General features: G+C 56.8%; 9 protein-coding genes and 1 non-coding gene across 10 annotated transcripts; 6 read left to right on the top strand and 4 right to left on the bottom strand.

Annotated features, from left to right (window-relative positions):
* Nucleotides 1–247: 247 nt before the first annotated feature.
* N657DRAFT_582316 (uncharacterized protein) lies at nt 248–462 on the top strand (the record flags this gene model as incomplete). Its single annotated transcript, XM_062789603.1, has 2 exons — nt 248–325; nt 385–462. Coding segments are annotated over 2 exons (156 nt in total), but the record flags the coding sequence as incomplete, so codon positions are not given.
* Nucleotides 463–786: 324 nt separating this feature from the next.
* On the bottom strand, nt 787–883 carry N657DRAFT_t159. The gene has a single exon. It is a non-coding gene; the product is annotated as a tRNA-Ser (tRNA).
* Nucleotides 884–954: 71 nt separating this feature from the next.
* Nucleotides 955–2,739, bottom strand: N657DRAFT_650543 (uncharacterized protein). Its single transcript, XM_062793966.1, has 2 exons — nt 2,382–2,739; nt 955–2,312 (listed from the first exon to the last, which is right to left on the bottom strand). Exons 1-2 carry the CDS (start codon nt 2,574–2,576, stop codon nt 1,146–1,148), a joined length of 1,362 nt encoding a protein of 453 aa, XP_062642896.1. The 5' UTR covers nt 2,577–2,739; the 3' UTR covers nt 955–1,145.
* Nucleotides 2,740–3,227: 488 nt separating this feature from the next.
* On the top strand, nt 3,228–4,241 carry N657DRAFT_553360 (uncharacterized protein; the record flags this gene model as incomplete). The annotated part of the gene is made up of 1 exon (XM_062787918.1): nt 3,228–4,241. A coding segment is annotated over one exon (1,014 nt), but the record flags the coding sequence as incomplete, so codon positions are not given.
* Nucleotides 4,242–4,905: 664 nt separating this feature from the next.
* On the top strand, nt 4,906–6,046 carry N657DRAFT_318839 (uncharacterized protein). Its single transcript, XM_062786779.1, has 2 exons — nt 4,906–5,669; nt 5,725–6,046. The coding sequence occupies exons 1-2, from the start codon at nt 5,157–5,159 to the stop codon at nt 5,959–5,961; spliced, it is 750 nt and encodes a 249-aa protein (XP_062642894.1). The 5' UTR covers nt 4,906–5,156; the 3' UTR covers nt 5,962–6,046.
* Nucleotides 6,047–6,965: 919 nt separating this feature from the next.
* On the top strand, nt 6,966–7,760 carry N657DRAFT_684695 (uncharacterized protein; the record flags this gene model as incomplete). Its single annotated transcript, XM_062796705.1, has 1 exon — nt 6,966–7,760. The coding sequence occupies one exon, from the start codon at nt 6,966–6,968 to the stop codon at nt 7,758–7,760; it is 795 nt and encodes a 264-aa protein (XP_062642893.1).
* A 338-nt stretch (nt 7,761–8,098) lies between these two features.
* On the bottom strand, nt 8,099–9,892 carry N657DRAFT_684694 (glycoside hydrolase family 13 protein; the record flags this gene model as incomplete). The annotated part of the gene is made up of 1 exon (XM_062796704.1): nt 8,099–9,892. One exon carries the CDS (start codon nt 9,890–9,892, stop codon nt 8,099–8,101), a length of 1,794 nt encoding a protein of 597 aa, XP_062642892.1.
* Nucleotides 9,893–11,641: 1,749 nt separating this feature from the next.
* On the top strand, nt 11,642–13,524 carry N657DRAFT_637532 (sugar transporter-like protein; the record flags this gene model as incomplete). Its single annotated transcript, XM_062791517.1, has 3 exons — nt 11,642–12,077; nt 12,225–12,376; nt 12,445–13,524. 3 exons carry the CDS (start codon nt 11,642–11,644, stop codon nt 13,522–13,524), a joined length of 1,668 nt encoding a protein of 555 aa, XP_062642891.1.
* A 940-nt stretch (nt 13,525–14,464) lies between these two features.
* Nucleotides 14,465–16,718, bottom strand: N657DRAFT_650537 (uncharacterized protein). Its single transcript, XM_062793965.1, has one exon. It carries the CDS (start codon nt 16,444–16,446, stop codon nt 14,809–14,811), a length of 1,638 nt encoding a protein of 545 aa, XP_062642890.1. The 5' UTR covers nt 16,447–16,718; the 3' UTR covers nt 14,465–14,808.
* A 737-nt stretch (nt 16,719–17,455) lies between these two features.
* Nucleotides 17,456–19,077, top strand: N657DRAFT_637530 (cytochrome P450; the record flags this gene model as incomplete). The annotated part of the gene is made up of 4 exons (XM_062791516.1): nt 17,456–17,970; nt 18,045–18,303; nt 18,369–18,683; nt 18,751–19,077. The coding sequence occupies 4 exons, from the start codon at nt 17,456–17,458 to the stop codon at nt 19,075–19,077; spliced, it is 1,416 nt and encodes a 471-aa protein (XP_062642889.1).
* Between the last annotated feature and the right edge of the window lie 19 nt (nt 19,078–19,096).

Here is a 19,096-nt window from a genome sequence, read left to right as displayed (position 1 = left end):
GCCCGGCAGTGGCTTGGCTCGCCAGCTTCAGCCACGGTCAAAATAGTGGGTCGGGTGGCTTCGGGGGCGGCTGTAGAAAGTTGCTCTGGCCAGCCGACACTCATTGGATCTTTGTTCGGATCGTTGGACCTGAACCCAAGCAACAAGAGCAAGGAACAAATTATCCCACTTCTCTTGCATCGATATGGTGAGGCTCAAAGTGTTTTGTATGTTGGTAATAATAAAGGCAGTAACTAAAGCCAGGTAGGCCAGTTTTCCTAATCTGCGGCGCCTATTCATCGAGGCAAGAACCGACAGCGAAGAAAGAGACGTCTCGAGAAGGGCTGTAAGTCGCAGCCCATCCATTGCCCGCCAGGAGATTGACTGACACCCAACTCGCCGCAGTTTTACAACGCCGTTCTGTTCCTGGGATCAGTCGCTGTCTTTAGCTTGATTGCTCAGAGAATGAACGCTGCCAAATAAAGTCTACCCCCATGAGTGACGTGAGCATGTTCAACAGGCAATCCATCATCCATCGCCCTTTCATCCATGACAAGCAGTGGATGTCTCAAGGTTGCAACTTTCCCCCGTGCAATTTTGCCCGTCCCAACAAACGCCGGCCAAACTGTTGTTTGATTGCAATAACTGGTCACCAGGATCATCAGTCCCGCTGCAAAATGCTTTTCACGCGGCATTGATACGGTAATTCTTCTATGAGCAGCTTGCTACTAGAAGAATCGCGCGGTCTTCAGGCAAAAACATACTAGGCCTGTTGAGCCGTTGCCTCTGGCAGTAGAGCAAAAGAAACGTCACCTGTAGGATTCGAACCTACGCTCCCGAAGGAACTGCCTAGCGGCTAATTTAGATTAGCAGGGCAGCGCGTTAACCACTCCGCCAAAGTGACTTGTGCCAAATACACAGACCACAGGCAGCTTACAAAGAAAATAACACAGGTGTCCTGACACAACATCGCACCGAGATCGCACGCCAACACGGACATGGAACCTCATGTGAGATTCAAAGGTCAACTAGGCAGTTCAGCGTCCGAAAAGCTAACCACTTAAGTAGAAACTGGGAAAGGAATATTGATGCTGCTTGATGCTGCTTCCCATACATTGTGTAGAAACCCCACTTCAGACGCATGGTGCCAAACATCCTCTTATCCCTCACTCCGATTCGCTCTCATCACCCAAGAATGCCAGTTCAGGCCTATGCCGGGCTGGCCCCTTGCCTTTCACGGCAGGCTTGCCGCCCTCATCGCTCTCCTCACCTCCCTCATCCTCACCCTTTACCTCCTCCTCCTCCTCCCCCCCGTCCTCCTCAATTTCACTCCCTTCATCCTTCAACCCCTTCCTCCTCCCCGTAGCAGCAGCAGAAGCCACCCTCCTCCTTGCGCCCCTCTCTCCACCGCCAACGCCCCAACTCTTCTCCCCCTGCATGACATCCTGCAGATCCGCCTGCAGCTCCCGCATCTCCTTGATCTCGCGCGCCTTGGCCTCGGAGAAGCGCCCGGCCATGCCCACTCCCAATAGCATGTCCTTGAGGTGCTTGATCTTGGCCTTGGGAGTGTCGGCGCCGCACTTTTTGAACTCGAAGGCCCACACCTTGCGCACGCCGCATTTCGAGAGCTGGGATTGCAGGAGCTTAATTTGGGCTTCGTCTGGGGAGTCGGTGGAGGTCAATTTGGAGCCGCGAGATGCTGTGGATTTTGCGGGTGCAGTGTCTTTGGCGTTCTTGCGCTTTCGTTTTGGAGGGGGGGGTTCGTCGATTACGGAGGAGAGTTCGCTTGAGGAGTCGTCGGCGGCGGGCCTGCTGTTGTTGGTTTCTTTGGGAGGAGGGCAAGGTTCGTCTTTGGCTTTGGCTTTTCGCTTGCGCTTGGGCGGCTCGTCGATCACCTCAGCCAGCTCGCTCTCGTCGTCATCTGGGGCGGGATTGGGAGTTTCGTCTTTGTCTGACGTGGGGTTGCTCCCTGAAAATCTATCAGGCACATCCGATAGCTCACTCTCGCTCTCTGTCGGCTGTTTGGAACGCCTTTGCGCAGCAGGCTTCGGAGGTTCTTCGTCACTGCTCTTCTCACTGACGCCCGAAAGGTCTTCCTCGTCGTCGGAAAGGGCATTTTTCTTCACTTGTGTCTTAACAACCCTGCGCCTTTTGGCTCGAGATTGCGGTGCATTCTCCACTTCGCTGGCATCACTGACGGCGAATTCGGCGTCCGACGGGGCCGGTGCCTTCTTGACGCGCTTCTTATGTTGCTTAGGCGCGGCCTTCGCCATTGACTTGGAAGTTGGAGCGGCTTGTTGGGAAGGTTCGGTATCACCAGCCTCGAGCTCTTTCTGAATGGATTAAGTCAGCTACAGTTCTTCGGATCTGACGAACGAGGCATGTATCGCGACGCGACGTACAAGGGTATCAAAAATGATTTCCTTGCTCCTCAACTTCCAGTCGCCTTCCTTCAAGAAACCGTCTGCAAGCTTGAGGCTATCCTCGGTGGTTTGGCGCGCGTAGTTGACGGTCAATTGATCCCTGTTTGGCCCGTTGTAGACTTTGCGCACCACGTCGGCAAGCGCTTTCGCGATGGCTTTGTCTGTTGGCGCCATTATGACTGAATTATGGGGCGGGACTAAGGTAGTGATGTATTTCCGCAAGTAAGAGGGAATTAAGGTGATGATTTGAACTCTCGTAGAGTCGGCCTTGTTTGCTGATTGTATTCGGTAGACCATGTTCATCAGGTCGCGTGTAATCCGACGCGTTGTAAGGTCGGGTGGGGAGGTGAAGTTGGGAAGGTGGGGCCTGGCCGCAACCCTACCCACGCGCCGAGTCCCCTGCCTTCGATATCTCTGAACTACTGTACCTTTAACATCAACGCAACTGCTATACCAACAGTAGATCGGCACGCAGAGTGCAGCGCCCCAAAGAACCAGTTTTCGAGTTTCACAGAGTCCATCAACCGTATATCCGGCCGCTGTCTTACAATCTCCGGGTTAGGGTTGGGCTACAACGTCACAACAACCTCTTCCCATCGCAAAATGCAACTTTGGAGTTTCACCAACTTCGAGGGTCCCGAATTCCATTTGACCCGGATCTTGGCGACAACGGATACACTCAGGAACAAATCATCCCTCCGCAATGATCGACCTTCAACTCCTGCATTCACAAACACACATGCCAGCCCAACATCCATCAGTTTCACCATGGCAACACTCCTTAATACCCCCCTCACTCAACTCCTCCTTCTCTTCACCCTCCACATACACGCCAGCCCCCACCAATCACCGAACCTCCCCTTCGTAATCAACACCTGGGGCGGCGCCTTCACGGCCGCCACTGACGCAGCCTACCTCGCACTCACCACCAACCCTGACAATCTCGAGCCACCCCCCACAGCCCTTGACGCGGTCGAGATTGGCTGCACCACCTGCGAGCAGAACCAATGCGACAACACAGTTGGCTTCGGCGGCTCGCCCGACGAGAACTGTGAGACGACGCTCGACGCCATGATTATGGACGGCACAACCATGAAGTCCGGCGCGGTCGCCGGCCTGCGGCGGATCCGGGACGCCATCTCGGTCGCACGCGCCGTGCTGGAACATACGCGGCATTCATTGCTCATTGGGGATCTGGCGACGCAGTTTGCCGTCCAGATGGGGTTCGGGCCGGAGGAGGATTTGGCGACGGCGCAGAGTCGGGCACGATGTGAGGAGTGGAGGAGGGGAGGTTGTAAGGGGAATTATTGGGTTGATGTCCTGCCTGATCCGGAGATATCCTGCGGGCCGTACCGACCGGCGACTGGGTTGGAATGGTCGGGGGTAGGTGGCGGGGAGGAAGGGCAGGTCTCGCATGACACTATTTCGATGGTGGTGATTGATGGTGCTGGGAGGATGGCTGCTGGGACATCGACAAATGGAGCTGCTTTCAAGATCCCTGGCCGCGTTGGAGACGGTCCGATCGTCGGGAGCGGGTCGTACGTGGACGGAGATGTTGGTGGCTGCGGAGCGACGGGCGACGGGGACATCATGATGCGTTTCTTACCGTGCTACCAAGCGGTGGAGAACTTGAGGCGGGGAATGACTCCAACTGAGGCTGCCGAGGATGCCGTTCGGCGAATGCTTAGAAAGTACCCCAAGACATCGAGCGGGGTGGTGGTTGTGGACAACAAGGGCGAGCACGGCGCGGCAGGGTCAGGATGGATCTTTACCTACGCCTTTCGTAGGGGTCCTATGAATAAGACGGAGGTGGTAAGCATACCTCCGTTGAGCATTGGCTCAGCTGGGGGCGGAGTCGGCATTAGTAGTCCGAGCGACATTTGAGGAGGGTGTGAGGAGACAAACGCTTAATTTTCCGCAAGGTACCCTAACTGGGACTGAGACGACCTTGAATGACGCGAAGCCGATGTTGCGCGGATTAGCCCTACTGACACGGATCACGACTCTTCATCCGCTGAGATTTGCCTTATGCCGACAAGTCTCGATGGGACACCGCGAAGTACCCAAACTGCATGGGGCTTTCCGTTTCACGTCGCCTGCTGGCAAGTCCTGGCAGAAGTCTATTCTCCGGCCACTCCAGATATTCAACGACTGTTCGACATTTGCCGCTCCTTCCCAATCCACTGGGGAAGAATTCTGAACTGGGGTCACGACTACGGGGGTTCTGCCTGCGATATGACCCTGAATATTGAGAAGCTTGCGCCTGGTGAGGATGCTCGGCTCGAGTCCTTCTCGAATATAACAAACCGGGAGAACCTACGAGCAAATCCGCTGGATATATCCGAGATACAACGTATCTTCCAAGAGCCGAACCGAAATGCAGGCCACAGTAGCTCACGGAACCCTACCCGGCTGCCCTCCACAAGCTACGGTACTGTTCGCCACTCCAATGTTTTTGCGTGACTTCCGATCGAAATACTACAGTCCATTCTCACTCATCTTCCAACATTTGCGGTTGGGGTGCTGAGCCAAGTCTCCCGAGTCTATGCCAGTGTTCCATTGCACGAAGGTTTCTGGAAATCTCGTTTCTATCCCCGCCGCGAGTTCGAATCTGTCTTCGAGGTCACTCCCTAATTCTCGAAAGTCGGGGTTCAATGGAAAGCCATCTACTTCTCCGTCAAGGAATTGCGCTCTCGGCCATCCGTAATCAACCGAAAACGAATATGGCAGCTTGCCTCGTCTTTGTGGACTCTGATGTCTCGTGCAGCAGAGGCCAACTGTGATGGGCTTCAACCCGGCACTCTCCTCCAGGCTGAGCCACTAGGCGACGATGCGAACTCGATCACAGCGAGTCGGGCGCTAATATCGAATGAGGAAGACTTCGAGTTTGGGAGGGCGCTCTACGAACGAGCTATCGCCGTGCCTGACGGTGGAACCGCGCTGTACGTTTCGACAATCTACAGTACATATTTGGACGGCGGTACATTTCCGGGACCCGGGGTGCGACAAGACTGCATAGGCTCTTCCACCCTTGGGTACAGACACCCTAGTAATGAGGTTCAACTTGTCACTTGCATGGAACCACCAATTCGCATAGCAGGCTTCTGTCTCGCCCAGGACCTGCGCGGAGTTCGGAGACTGTCTGTTATCTGGGACGATGGAGCCCTGTCTAATTGGGTCGGAGACCATGAAGGCATTCCCCAGAGAAGACTTGTTCTGTCCCCTCATGAGCGGGATATTGTCAAATTCTTGAAAGGCGGGTTCGACGTAAGTGCCCTTCCACGATATCATGATATTCGGATCAACATTTACTCCTTACTAGGCCCTCAAGCTCGTTTCATTATCTGTATCTGCTGTGCGTCAGAGTGGGACAGGAGCTGGCGTCTCTCTCACCGATCGGGACAGGACCCTTTGGTTCCCGGCCGTTCCCCAATCCCACCTGAAGTTCGTTGGTATGCAACACTGGCAGGCTGAGGCCAACAAGGGAAGACTCGGAGCGACCCGTAACGGCGGCCATGTTTGGGGGCTGCGAGGGCCAATATCTACAGCATCTGTCTGACCTCGGTGTCCTAGTCAACTGGGCTAGAATGAACAGGTTGTTGGGCATCGAGCGTTGTTACTCGGACAGCCTCACCCCAGTCCGCCTCGGCCTCTTTGCTGCTTGACCGCACGGATCGGCTTTCCAATTGATGGACGGGGCGGGGAATGGATGAGCTCTGTCGACGTATTCTACACGCCAAGGCATGATTCATATGCAGGGTTTCGGGTAATTCGGCCCCATCTCACGCAGGTCATTGTTGGAAGTTGCCAAGGTAGAAATTGACACCCGCAGATTACCACGAATCGCGGTCGCATATCCAGACCTGTACTTCGGTCAGATGCAGACGAGAATTGCTGCCGGATCGAAGCCATGCAACTTGATGATGGCGGCATGATTGTTGGATTTTGGGCGGTAGTGGCAAGTCAACCCGATACACTAAAGTACCCACCAGCGTAGGGATGGTGCTAACACGCCGTGTGCACAGACAGGCTCTGGGCGCTGCTTAGCATTCGCGGCTGTATGCACGAGGTGGTCCTTCGCGGTTCGTATCATGTACCTTCACTTCCTTGTAGAATGGAATCGAGCTGTGGACTGGGTTTGCGATAGAAATTGTAGCAGAAAGCTGCAGTTGAACTGCAGATATCAGAGTAAAAAACGCACAGACCAGAGCCCCAGAGCGACGTTTGGACATCCACAGGCTTGGCATTCAGGATTCAGGAACACCCCTAGCGCGCCCCACAACGGTGGGGCGCTAATCTGTTTAGACAATCCAATCTCCGTGTCGGGGATGATCTCAGGTCCCCTCGCCCAGGACCCTTCGATTCTTCCTCAACACCAGCGACACCATCCCAGGACGCGAGTCCGTCAATCGCTCTCCGGCGCCCCCGCTGTGCTTCTCCACCATGGTACCATGTCATTCATTCTAATTTTGCGCATGAGATACCGAGTCATTCATTAACTCGAAACACTTACCAACTCGGCATTCCGCCAGCGACGATCCATTCCTTTCGACCGCAGCGACCATGCGCTGCGCCTCTCCTTTCTTTCTAAACGTATGTGCCGCCGCCACGGTGCGCGCGGCCGGGACTGTTTGGGCGACGCCCCATGAAAGCTATTCGTCTTCTGTCGGCGTCCTCGGATGCAAAGTTGACACCAATCGCATCGCCTACTGGCCGGCTTCGGTGGACTGCACCAACATCTGCGTATCGTTGAGCTACGAAGGGAGGACGGTCCATCTGTTGCGCATCGACCAGTCCGAGGGCGCCTACGACGTGAGCTATGATGCGTGGAACTACCTCGTCACGGGTTATCCGGCCACGGAGCGGCCGACGACGGGCGGCCCCGTCGCCATGGAGTACCAGGACGCTGACCCGTCGGCCTGCGCCAGCCTGATTCACACCGACGGCGGCAAGTTGCCGCTCAGCGCGGCCAACAGCATGAACTACCTCGCCAGCTGTCTTGCGCAGGACAGCTGGGTCGGCAAAAACCACGTCCTCTACAACATCCTCGACCCGATTTGCTCGTGGGGAAACGACGAGGTCTGTACCCTCGACTGGCCGACTGCCAACCAGGCAGTCTGTCCGACGCAGCTGGGCACGCCGTCCGTCTTGACGAGCGAACCCGTCTACAACATCCAGTACATGACGGGGAACAAGATCTTGGCTTCCAATGGGCAGGTCGTCTCCAGCGGTGGCCCAAGCATCACTTCTTCGCCTCTGGGGTTGAGTCAGAAATCGGGTGGTCGCGTTATGAGAGGCGATAGGGTGCTGGTCATGGCCATTGGTGTGTTCACCTACTGGGTGCTTGGCAGGATATGAGGCTGGTGGGCGGAGGAGGGACGTTTTTCTGGGATGGTGCTTGTTAACCTTTCGATACCTTACGGATACCCCTATTGCATGAATTTATATGATGATGGACCCTGTTCCGACTTTCGTTCGCCATCTGCTTCCAGTTCTAAGGACTAAACGGCAATACCTCCAAAAGACCCACGAACCCCTTCCTCTGTTCCTGTCATGGCAATTATATGCTCGCGTTCCCAAAGCAATCTCCGAATCATTCCCTCTATCGCTCCGACGTCCACTCGGCATCAGACCGGCTCCACGAGGCCAGTGGGTGGGATCGAACCCGTTCTCCCCAACATCCAATGCCGCGATACTTACCTGACTAGATATACCTGCCCTTCGAAGGCTGCCAGCTGTCCAACTCTAGTCTTCCCCGGGTGCGTGCACATGATGGGCACCAGCTCGCGCACCTCCGAAACTCCGAGCGCCGCCGGGCTCGGCACCTCCCACGCCTTCTCCTCGGTAGTGAAGTTGAGCACGACAAGCACTCTATCACCGCCGTGCGCTGGTTCCTTGACAAACACAAAGAGATCCTTGTCCTCGGGCCGCAGATCCTTGAAGTCGCCGTACACTAACAAGTCGGCGTGCTCGCGGCGAAAGCGCAGCATCTTGCGCCAAAAAGCAAGCACGCTGTCCGGGTCGTGGAGCTGCGACGCCACATTGATCTCGCCCGCCAGTGGGTGAGGCTTCATCCAGGGCTCCTGTAGCTCCTTACCGGCCTTCTCTGCCGCTTCAGAGAAGCCGCCGTACTTCGTCTTGCCGTTCCAGGGGATGGGCACCCTTGCGTGGTCCCGGGCCAGGTGCTGGATAGCGTCGAATGCCTTGTCGAGCTCGGCCTTGTTGTCGGCGCCGTGGCGCTCCTTGACCATATTGTAGTACAGCGAGCTGTCAATGTCGAGGTAGTTGTCGACGGGGTAGGACTCTTTGGGCACGTTGACGAGACCGATCTCTTGGCCCTGGTAGACGTACTGGGTGCCGCTGAGGCAGGCTTCCATCAAGGCGAGCAGCTTCGCGCCGCGGACGCGGTACTCGGGCCGGTCGTCGGTGAAGCGGCTGACGGACCTGGCCTGGTCGTGGTTCTCGAGGAAGACGGTGGACCAGCCGTCGGTGCCGCGGATCAGGGCCTGCGTCAGGTCGATGGCGGCCTTAAAGTCGGGGAGCGTGTAGTTCTTGGGCCTTGTCGCGAACTTGTGCGTTTTGCCCATGCCGACGTCCACCACGTCGAACTGGAAGACCATGTTGAGCTGCTTGGCCTTGGCGCTCACGTATCGGAGGACCCTTTGAGTGTCAGGAGTACAGGGCAGCTCGCCGACGGTAATCGCACCGTACTTTTCGAGGATGAGGTTCATCTCGGTTAGGAACTCGTGCATGCGTGGCCCGTTGCAGTAGATCATTCCTGCAGGCTGGTATGGTGTCTCGGGGTCGACGATTGGCGCATCTGGCAAAGTTGGTGGCTTGCTGTACATGTTGACTGTGTCGACGCGGAAGCCATCAACGCCGCGCGCGAGCCAGAACTCCATCGACGAGGCGTAAATGGCCTTCCTTGTCTCGTGGTTCTCCCAGTTCAAATCTGGCTGCTCGGTGGCAAAGAGATGCAGATAGTACTCCTGGGTCTGCTCGTCCCACTCCCAGGCGCTGCCGCCACCAAAGTTGGAGCGCCAGTTGTTGGGCGGCAGTCGCTCGCCGGACGGCGAGTACTTGGCTGGCCGCCAGATGTACCAGTCGCGCTTTGGACTGTCCTTGCTGGCCCGCGACTCCTTGAACCAGGAGTGTTGGTCCGACGTGTGGTTGATGACAAGGTCCAGCATGATGCGCATGCCGCGGGCATGTGTCTCGTTGATCAGCGTCTCCATGTCCTGGACAGTGCCGTAGGGGCGATAGACATCCTCATAGTTGGAGATGTCGTAGCCCATGTCCACCTGGGGACTGTCGTACATGGGGCAGATCCAGATGACGTCGACGCCTAAGCTTGCGATGTAGTCCAGCTTGGATATGATGCCTGGGAGGTCACCGATGCCATCGCCGTTGGAGTCGCAGAAGGACGCCGGGTAGATTTGGTAGACAACGGCCTGCTTCCACCAGAGCTTATCCCGAACGGTTACGGTCATGGTAACGGAAGGGAAGATGTCCGGCGTGATAAAGAGTAGTAAGGCTGTTGGAGGCTGCGTGGTGATAGGCAGAGAGAGGCAGTCAGCCAGGTGAGCACAGCGGAATTATGATCAAAGTGAGTAAAAGAGATTGTCCAAACATCAGAGCAATGCGGTAGGCGGATTGTCGACGCCTTTAGTCTTCATGTTGGTTGCCGTCTGTGGAGCAGCGGAGGCGGCGTGGTTTCCGCAACTTCGAGCCTCGGGCAACTCTGGCTTGTCCGCATGATGCATCCTCCGATGTCTCACAGCTTTTCTCAGCCCCGCACCGCTCCAACGTGGGGGGCCGATCGACCATGCCGGACCGACAAGTCATGGCCGGCGGATGCCAGGACAAAGCTGATTAGAACCGGTGATGCCGGAGAAGCGGGAGCCTGGCCGGTGCGGTGCTGGCGCAATGGGCGAGAAAGCCGGGTTGGTTTACTTCCAGGAACGGCAATTCTTTGCTCAATGATTGGCGATCTAGGGATCGGGAAACGGCCATGCAAGCCCCCTGCCAAGGACGTGCGAAGAAAATCTGGTGTGTGGGCTGTGATTCGTGGATTGCCGGGCCGGCAAAAAATGCGTTCTCATTGGTCATACGTCGGACCGATGCTAACTTCCCTTTCTTTCTGAAACAATTGTGACCGAGTTCTGTGAATCATCACCACAACTGCAGCCGAGCGAGAATTTGGCCGTCAACAAGCCGCCAAATCCAGGTGGTGTGCTCGATCGGCCCGACACGCGGCAGTGTTTCACTCAATCACGATAATTCAGGACGAAGCTACTGCCGTATCCTTCCGAGAACATTCGACAACAGGAAGATTCCGACGCGGAGTGAAAGTACCCAACTTAACCTTCATGCCTCATACATCGCATAATCACATGCCTAGAACGCTGGGTGACCTCGCCAACGACCTCTACGCCGAAAAGCGTGTTGCCCCGGGACCTAGACTCGCTGGAGTTCTTGGAGGAGCCACATGGACGACCCGCAGGTGGAGAGCTTGTCGGGCCGATACAGCACTGCGAGAGAAGATGTTGCGCCAACCCTGTAGTGGTGGCGCCTAGCGGCCGTCATCGAGGCTAGGCCCACATCTTGCGATCGTCAACCCCATGGGGACTAGAATCCGGGGATGCCTTGCCGTTTTTCTCCGCCAACTGCCGGGGGCTCGCATGGACGAACAGCTTGTGGCGCATGTGGGCCGGACTGGTTCCACGTTAGCGCTGTTCAAACTCACAACCCCAGAGCATCGCTTCCGTGAAGCCATCATGACCAAGCATCCGCAGTCGATGCCGGACCGACGAGGTGCCGCTTGTGCGGTATTGATGGGAGGTTGAGAGGAAGGCCAAGGAGCCGGTTGACGGTTTGCATGGTTTGCAACCGCACAAAGCTTCCACCACAGACGAGCCATCATCGGGCATCGGGCGACAACCTCCCAAATCGGCTGGCCATGTCTTAGCGATTGGACCCATATTCCCCAACGCTTTCCCAGGTTCCGTTAGTCTGCCGACCCGGGTTTTTGCTTGTAACAACAACGGCGACTTCCAACGCTGTGTCACGACCTCAATTGCTATAAGATGGCCGGTGTTTCCTTGCTTCTCGATGTTGGATGCTCCAGGCGCTCCGTCGCGGCACCCCAAACATCATATGCGTGTTGACTCGAATCCTCATCTCTCACCTTGTCGTTGCGTTTGAGCCCATCCATCAGATCACCCATCACGCGCGCTACCATGTCTCCAGCAAGAGGTGACGATGCCATCGACCGGGTGGCCGTCATCAGGCCCAACGTTGACGAGTCGACCGCCGCCGAGGCAGCTGCTGCGACCGAGGCCGAGCACAACACGGGCCTCCTCAAGTCCCTCAAGCTGTACAAGAAGGCCTGCTTGTGGTCCATATTCCTCTCGACTTGCATCATCATGGAAGGCTTTGACAACAACTTTCTCGCCAGTCTCTTTGCCTATCCTGCTTTCCAGCGCAACTTTGGTGTCGCCCAGCCCGACGGCACTTATCAGCTCACAGCCGCCTGGCAGACGGGCTTGACCAACGGCGTGCTGGCTGGCCAAATCCTTGGCCTGTTCGCCAATGGCATTATCGCCGACCGCTTCGGATACCGCTGGACCCTGATTGGCTCCCTGGTTGCTTGCATTGGCTTCATCTTCATCATCTGTACGTCGAATCCGCGCTCTTTTTGGGCCGTTTTGAAACGTCTGGAGAGTTACGGGGGTCGCCCCGTCCCCAAAGCTACCCTTATTGCTCCCGAACTACTCCCGAGTCACGCTTGTAAGGAATGAAATGATTGACATTGTTGGACAGTCTTCTCCGAGACGCTGCTCCAGCTGCTCATCGGAGAGATCCTCATCGGCATTCCTTGGGGCGTCTTCCAAACGCTCACGACCACCTACGCCGCTGAAGTGTGCCCGACTCATCTGCGAGCTTATCTAACAACATACAATAATATGTGCTGGGTACGAGCGCCTAGTATAGAGCTTCCTAGTCGTCGAGACATTGGCAACTAATCTCTATTCTCATGTAGGTTATCGGACAGTTCCTCGCATCTGGCGTGCTCCGCGCCATGCTCTCCCGCGACGACAAGTGGGGATACAAGATACCTTTCGCTTTGCAGTGGGTATGGCCGGTCCCGCTGATCATTGGCATCTACCTCGCCCCGGAGTCTCCATGGTGGCTCGTCCGCAAGGGCCGCCTCAACGAAGCGAAGCACTCACTCACCCGCCTGACGATGCGTAACTCTGGTGTTCCCTTCAAGCCCGACGAGACCATATCGATGATGGTTCACACCAACGAGATGGAAAAGGAACTGCTGGCCGGCACCTCATACACCGATTTGTTCAAGGGCGTCAACATGCGCCGTACCGAGATCGTTTGCATGACGTGGATGATCCAGACCCTGTGCGGTGCAACCTTCATGGGCTACTCGACCTACTTCTACCAGCAAGCCGGCATGGCCGTCGAGGACTCGTTCAGCATGTCGCTGGGCCAATACGCCCTCGGCATCGTCGGTACACTCATGTCCTGGTTCTTCATGCAGTGGTTCGGCCGTCGGACGCTGTATCTCTCAGGCCAGATCGTCATGGTCGTCCTACTCCTCACCATTGGCTGCGCCGCCTTTGCCGGGAAAGAAAACGTCACCGCGCAGTGGGCTATCGGCTCGCTCCTACTCATCTACACCTTCACCTACGACGCCACTGTCGGCCCCGTCTGTTACTCGCTCGTCTCGGAGCTGACCTCGACGCGGTTGCGCACCAAATCGGTCGTGCTCGCCCGTAACATGTACAACATCATGGGGATTGTCACCAACATCATCACGCCGCGCATGCTCAACCCGACCGAGTGGGACTGGGGCGCCAAGTCAGGCTTCTTCTGGGCCGGCACCTGCTTCTTGTGCGCCCTCTGGACCTTCTTCCGGCTTCCCGAACCCAAGGGCCGCACATACGGCGAGCTGGACGTGCTGTTTGAGAGCGGCGTCTCAGCGCGCAAGTTCAAGTCCACCGTGGTGGAGCGCATCGACGGCGTCAGCCGCGACGCCCTTGCCGAGAAGGAAAAGGCGCTCGCGGAGGAGGTCACAGTGGAGCGGGCTGATAGCCGGCCGAACTAGCCTACAGGTTTCTAGATGTAGGCAGTGGCAGAAGGTTATGTGAGCACCATGTAAGCCAAGGGAACGTTTAGCTTGAGTCTTTGGGAAAGCGCAATATGAGATATGAGACCCATGCGTGTCAGTCCACTGAACCCGATGTCTTGGTCTGCCCTCAGTTGCCTTGGATCGGTGAGGCCAGTGAGTCCAGCATGCGGTCGGGACGTTGCGTCAATGTCGGGCGGGCAGTTTTGCTTGCAACAAGTAGTTGGTCGCCTCTCACCTGACAATGGTGCAATCAACCCAGTGGTCAGACCGACGGCGCCTCTAAGCAAGTTAGGACAACCCCCGGTACTTGGGGCCTCAGTAATCCACCGTCTAGCCCTAAGTTGAGGCTTGCAAGTTTCCATCTGCCGGAAGACTGGCGAGGTGCTGTTGGTGGGATCCGACGCCCTCGCCGTTGTTGAAATGCCGTTGGCTCCATGCGGTGTGGTTATTCCCTGCCCGCGTTGGTGAGTTCGGCGACCTAGGACTGTTCCTTTCAGCCATCATTGTGTCATACATATTTCTTCATCTTACTATATTTGGCATTTCTCCCGGTTTCTTCCTTTTCTTGGTGTCTTCTCCTCCTCCCCGTCTCCACAGCCGCCAAGGTGCCGTACATCGCGTGCCTAGGTAGGTTTGCGCCCACGACGTCTCCTTGACAGCGCTGGTGGGCATTGCCCAGATGAGTATGAGGTTGACAAGGCATAGGCACTTATAGCCGGGACTGGAGAGCTCTGTTACCTCAGATGCATATGCCCGTCCAATCTCGTTCCTAGAGAGTTTTCGAGCTAGCTTAAATGATGAGGAAGCTACAAAACGGAAAGTACTCAGCCTATGACTTGGTCTCTTTCATGCAATGCGACTTAACTGTGGGCCCTTAAACTTCTCCTGGTCGTCTTTGACATTGAGCCAGATTGTTAGGTGTTTCTCGATCAGACACTCCAATCCCACGTAATCCTCGGACCGGTGGATGTCCCCTGATCTGCCACTAGCGACCGCCATTAGTAGCACCGACACGGATCCTATGAAGGCATCCTTGTACAAGAGGAGACGCAGGTACTTGTGATCGGAATGGGAGGGCTCTGTGACCTCCGACCACATGCCCTCGCCCTAGGCTTGGTATAATTATAGACCCTAGATCAATAATCATTGCGTACCCTACATACACTTGCAATCCCCAACGTCTCTTTCCCTCAGCAGCCACTCGACCCCCTTTGTTGCAGCTTGGAAACAGAGCTCACATTCAGACGGGTCAGGGGACGCTCATCTCGCCGGAGGACTCCCTGCCAGAGCCCCAAAATCCACGATCGTATACATTCCCCGCAAAGTGTCGAGCTTCTCAAGCAAGTACTCTCGGTGATGCCTCTGCGTGCGCTCAAAGCTAAACATGAAACGCACAAGAAAAAGGAAATCCTCAACTCGAGCCCGTGCCTCCTCCTGCGTCTGGCCGGGCCCGCGCGGCAGAGCGAGCACGTCGGCGACGGTGCTGGTAATCTCGAAGAGCTTCTGCAGGATGCCGCTGCCGTGGGTGATGATGCTCGACATGTTGCGGAGACGGCTGACGAGGCCACGCAGCTGCGCCGACAGGCGCTGGGCCGGGAAGTGGAGGGAGAATCCTTCGTGGGCATCTCGTGGGGGCGCGGAACGGAGCAGCCCGTGAGAGAGGGCGAGCTGCCAGACGAGTGTGCGCAGCCAGAGGCGCGTGACGAAGAGGTCGACGTGCTGCTCCTCGGTTAGCGCGCCGGCGCCGCTGGCCAAAAGCTCACGGGCGGCCTCGGCGGTCTCGGCCTCGTCGGCGTCCAGCTGTGCCTGCTTGCCCTCGATCCACTCTGCCGTGATGGCGGGGGCGCCGGGCATAGTCTGCGCTGTCCAGTGCGCGAGCATTTGGTCGTCCATGGTCAAGAACAGGCGGATTAGGCAGTTGAAACCGACCGTGACATACGGCGGGACGTCCGGGTCCGTGATCGGCAGGCCGGTCCGCAGGGGGATCATGGTGCAGGGGAAGCCTGACATGATGCACACAAAGCGCTCGTGGATGTAGGCCTCCCAATACATGCGCTGCTGGCGAGACACCTCGCGGCGCGTGAGGCCGCAGAAATTGTCTTCGGAATACTTGTGTATGTTGAGCATTTGGATCACGGCGATGGACTCGCGTAGACTGGCAAAGCTGCGATCGAAGCGCTTGAACGCCATGAGAGAACATTCGTTCCACAGGCCAATCATGGCACCCTTCACCGTCAAGGGCATGTCGCCCTGGATGTACTGTGGGTTGGCGTCCGTGCCCCTGCCGGCCATGTGATAGGCACATTGGCTATGATGAATGAGCGACGACATCTGAGCGGCAATGTCGCCATGCAGAGTCCATGATGTCTGCGTCAGGTTGATGGTAATGGCACCAAAGGCGTGGACGACGGCGGCATCTTCGTAGCTCGCATCCATGTTCTCGATGGCGGCGCACACTTCGTCAGGGGTTAAGACAGGGTTCACGGGGTAGACGAGCTGCTCGTACTCCGGCAGCAAGTTCATGAAAAAATCCTTGGAGTAGGCGGCGCCGGCAATGGGCGGAGCTGGCCCGGGGCGGCGCGGGGTGGCATGGTTGGTGTCAAGGATGGCAGCGATGGAGGTGACTGCAGCCGCATCGGAGCTCGACTCGGTGCGCGACGACGGCGGTGATGAAGGGCTTGAAACCAGCGGTGCCTTTCCGTTGCTGGCTTTGGTCGCCGACTTGCTGCGCAATTGAGCGACTAGACGGCCTCGCACGCCGGGCTTTCGCTTGGCTGGGGCGGGTGCAAAGTTGCAGGCGAGGTTCAGGTGGGCGCACTGGGTGCAGGGCTGCTTGGCGCTGCACTTCACTTTTCGGACGCGACAGGCATCGCAGGCCCGCGTGGCCTTGGTGCTCATGGGGGCTGCCGATGGACAGTCTCAGAAGGTAGGGGAGGTGAGGCTGGTCCACGACGGCCGCGCTGGGTGGTCATGGGCCATGGCGAACCTGGAGCCTCTCGCGCAGGCGTTTTATTGGCGCACTTCCGTGTCTGTTCAAGAGCGACCTAAAGGTTATTGGGAACACCCGAGGCTGGCGTAATACGGTGCGCTGCGATGTAGAGTGTGTGGACGAGAACTGACCATGAGAGTTTGAAGGTCACGGACTCCAGAACTCAAAATCTGAAATCTGGGGAAGGTCCACTCTGCTCAGATGTGTTGCCTCGATCGGGTTGGATAGCGGAGTGGGCTCCTTGGCAGCCTCGGCAGCTGCTGACAATATGCGGTGGGTCAAATTTTCAGTACACTAACCCTCCTGAGCCCTCAAGGTTGTCTTCATGACGACATCCGCGGCTCATGAGTTGGGCTCAAGCATTCGTGCAACCTCGCCAATGAATTCAATCTGTGGATAACTATGGCTCGTTGTACAATGCATTGCAACCCTCCATCTACCACTGACATGATCGAAATCTTCGTCGTACTCGTACCCGTTAAAATTGGTGACATGACATTCAACCAGTCGTTGGCAATCGCGAGACCGAGGGCCTGGGGCCGGGATCAGCGATACCAGGGGGATATCCCCAGTTCGAGATGATTGACAAGTACTCAAAAGCGCAGCGTACCCCTGGTACGTTGGATATTTGAACGAATTCTCCGATTTCAAACCACAGTGAATCTCCAATAATTCCCACTTACTCACATTCCGCCATCCATGCTCCGAGGTCAGACACTTACATGCAGACCAGATCTTGACGGTTGCATTCCGCTTCTGCCGGAATGGCGCTTTTAAGCCTGAGCCTAGGGCAGCTCCTTGCCCTGGGCTTTGCATCGGCAAGTAGCCCAACTCGTCAGCACGATATTCCGGCTTCAGCCACAATCATTGGGTGATAGCTAACGTACCCAACAGCTCATCTTCTACACAACCGGTTACATGCTCTACAACCTCTTCCTGCACCCCCTCCGACACTACCCGGGCCCTCTCCTTATGCGCGCTACGCGGTGGGCGTACAACGTGCGCCTCATCTCCGGCACGCTTCCTTTCGACATGCTGGCGCTGCACCAGCGCTACGGCCCCGTCGTGCGCGTCGCGCCCAACCAGTTGGCCTTTGCCAACCCGCACGCCTGGAAGGATATCATGGGCCACCGCAGCGGCGGCGAAGGGCGAGACGAGATGGAGAAGTCGAGCAAGTTCTACCGGCCAGTCGAGGGCGTGCCGCGGGACATCGTCAATGCGGATCGGCAGGAGCATGGGCAGCTGAGGCGGGCCCTGGCGCACGGGTTCAGCGAGAGGAGCATGAGGGAGCAGCAACCACTCATCAAGGGCTATATAGACTTGCTGATTCGGCGGTTGACGGAGATCAGCGAGCGTGGTGAGTCGGCGGACATGACAGCATGGTATAACTTTACCACCTTTGACGTCATTGGGGATCTGGCGTTTGGGGAGAGGTATGTCTAACTACGTCCGGGGCGCGGCGCGTTGAGAGAGCGGCGCTGACGATTATGGTGACTTGTCCCTGCAGTTTTGGGTGTCTGCAAGACTCGGCTTACCACCCTTGGGTCAAGAACATCTTCGAGCTTGCGCGAGCTGGGACCCTGGTTTCGAGCTTAGCGCACTATCCGATCCTGCTCAAGCTGTTGTTGGCCCTTGTGCCTACAAAGTTTGCTGAGGAGCAGAAAAAAATGACAGAGAGCAGCTCAGCGAAGCTTCGGAGGCGGATGAAAGCGTGGAAGGAAAGGCCCGACCTAATCGAAGGACTGCTCAAGCGGGCTGACGAATGGGTATTAGTCAACTTTCAAACCTACTGCGTCCAGCATGGTGAAGTCGAGAGCTGACTCTGATATAGGGGCTCACGCTCGGGGAGCTCTGTGCGAATGGCTCCATCCTCATTATTGGCGGATCCGAGACCACAGCGACATTACTCGCGGGAGTGACATACTTGCTCTTGACCAACCCAGAGCCCATGCGCAAGCTGGTTGCCGAAATTCGTGGAGCATTCAAGTCCGAGAACGAGATCGACTTCACAAGCGTCAACAGACTGCCATACCTCCTGGCCTGCCTGGAGGAGGCCCTGCGCATGTACCCGCCCGTCCCCATGGGCCTTCCCCGGGTTGTTCCAAAAGGGGGCGCCAGCATTGCGGGCGACTATGTGCCCGAGAAGGTGAGACACGGCCCAGACGAATCCCCAAGGCTGTGCACGTTGCCCGATATCTGACCATACGGGGTAGACCATTGTGGCTGTCTACCAGTGGGCCATGTACCACAACGACCAGCATTTCAAGGACCCTTTCTCTTACCACCCCGAGCGATGGCTGGGGGACCCGGCATTTGCAGACGATAACAAGGAGGCTTTCCAGCCGTTCCATGTCGGCCCCCGAAACTGTCTTGGCAGAAATCTTGCCTACATTGAGATGCGCCTCATTCTGGCCCGCGTCTTGTGGAATTTTGATTTGCGGATCGCCCAGGACAGCATGGACTGGATGAGCAAGCAGCGAGTTTACAACTTCTGGCACAAGGGAAAGTTGAATGTCTATCTGACGCCTGTTGTAAGGTAGGCAGATACGCTTCAGAGGC

This window comes from Parathielavia appendiculata (assembly GCF_033297405.1).
Source record: "Parathielavia appendiculata strain CBS 731.68 unplaced genomic scaffold N657scaffold_31, whole genome shotgun sequence".
Classification (NCBI taxonomy): Eukaryota; Fungi; Ascomycota; class Sordariomycetes; order Sordariales; family Chaetomiaceae; genus Parathielavia; species Parathielavia appendiculata.
Note: the sequence above shows the minus strand (reverse complement) of the source record. Positions and strands in the feature narration are given on the sequence as shown.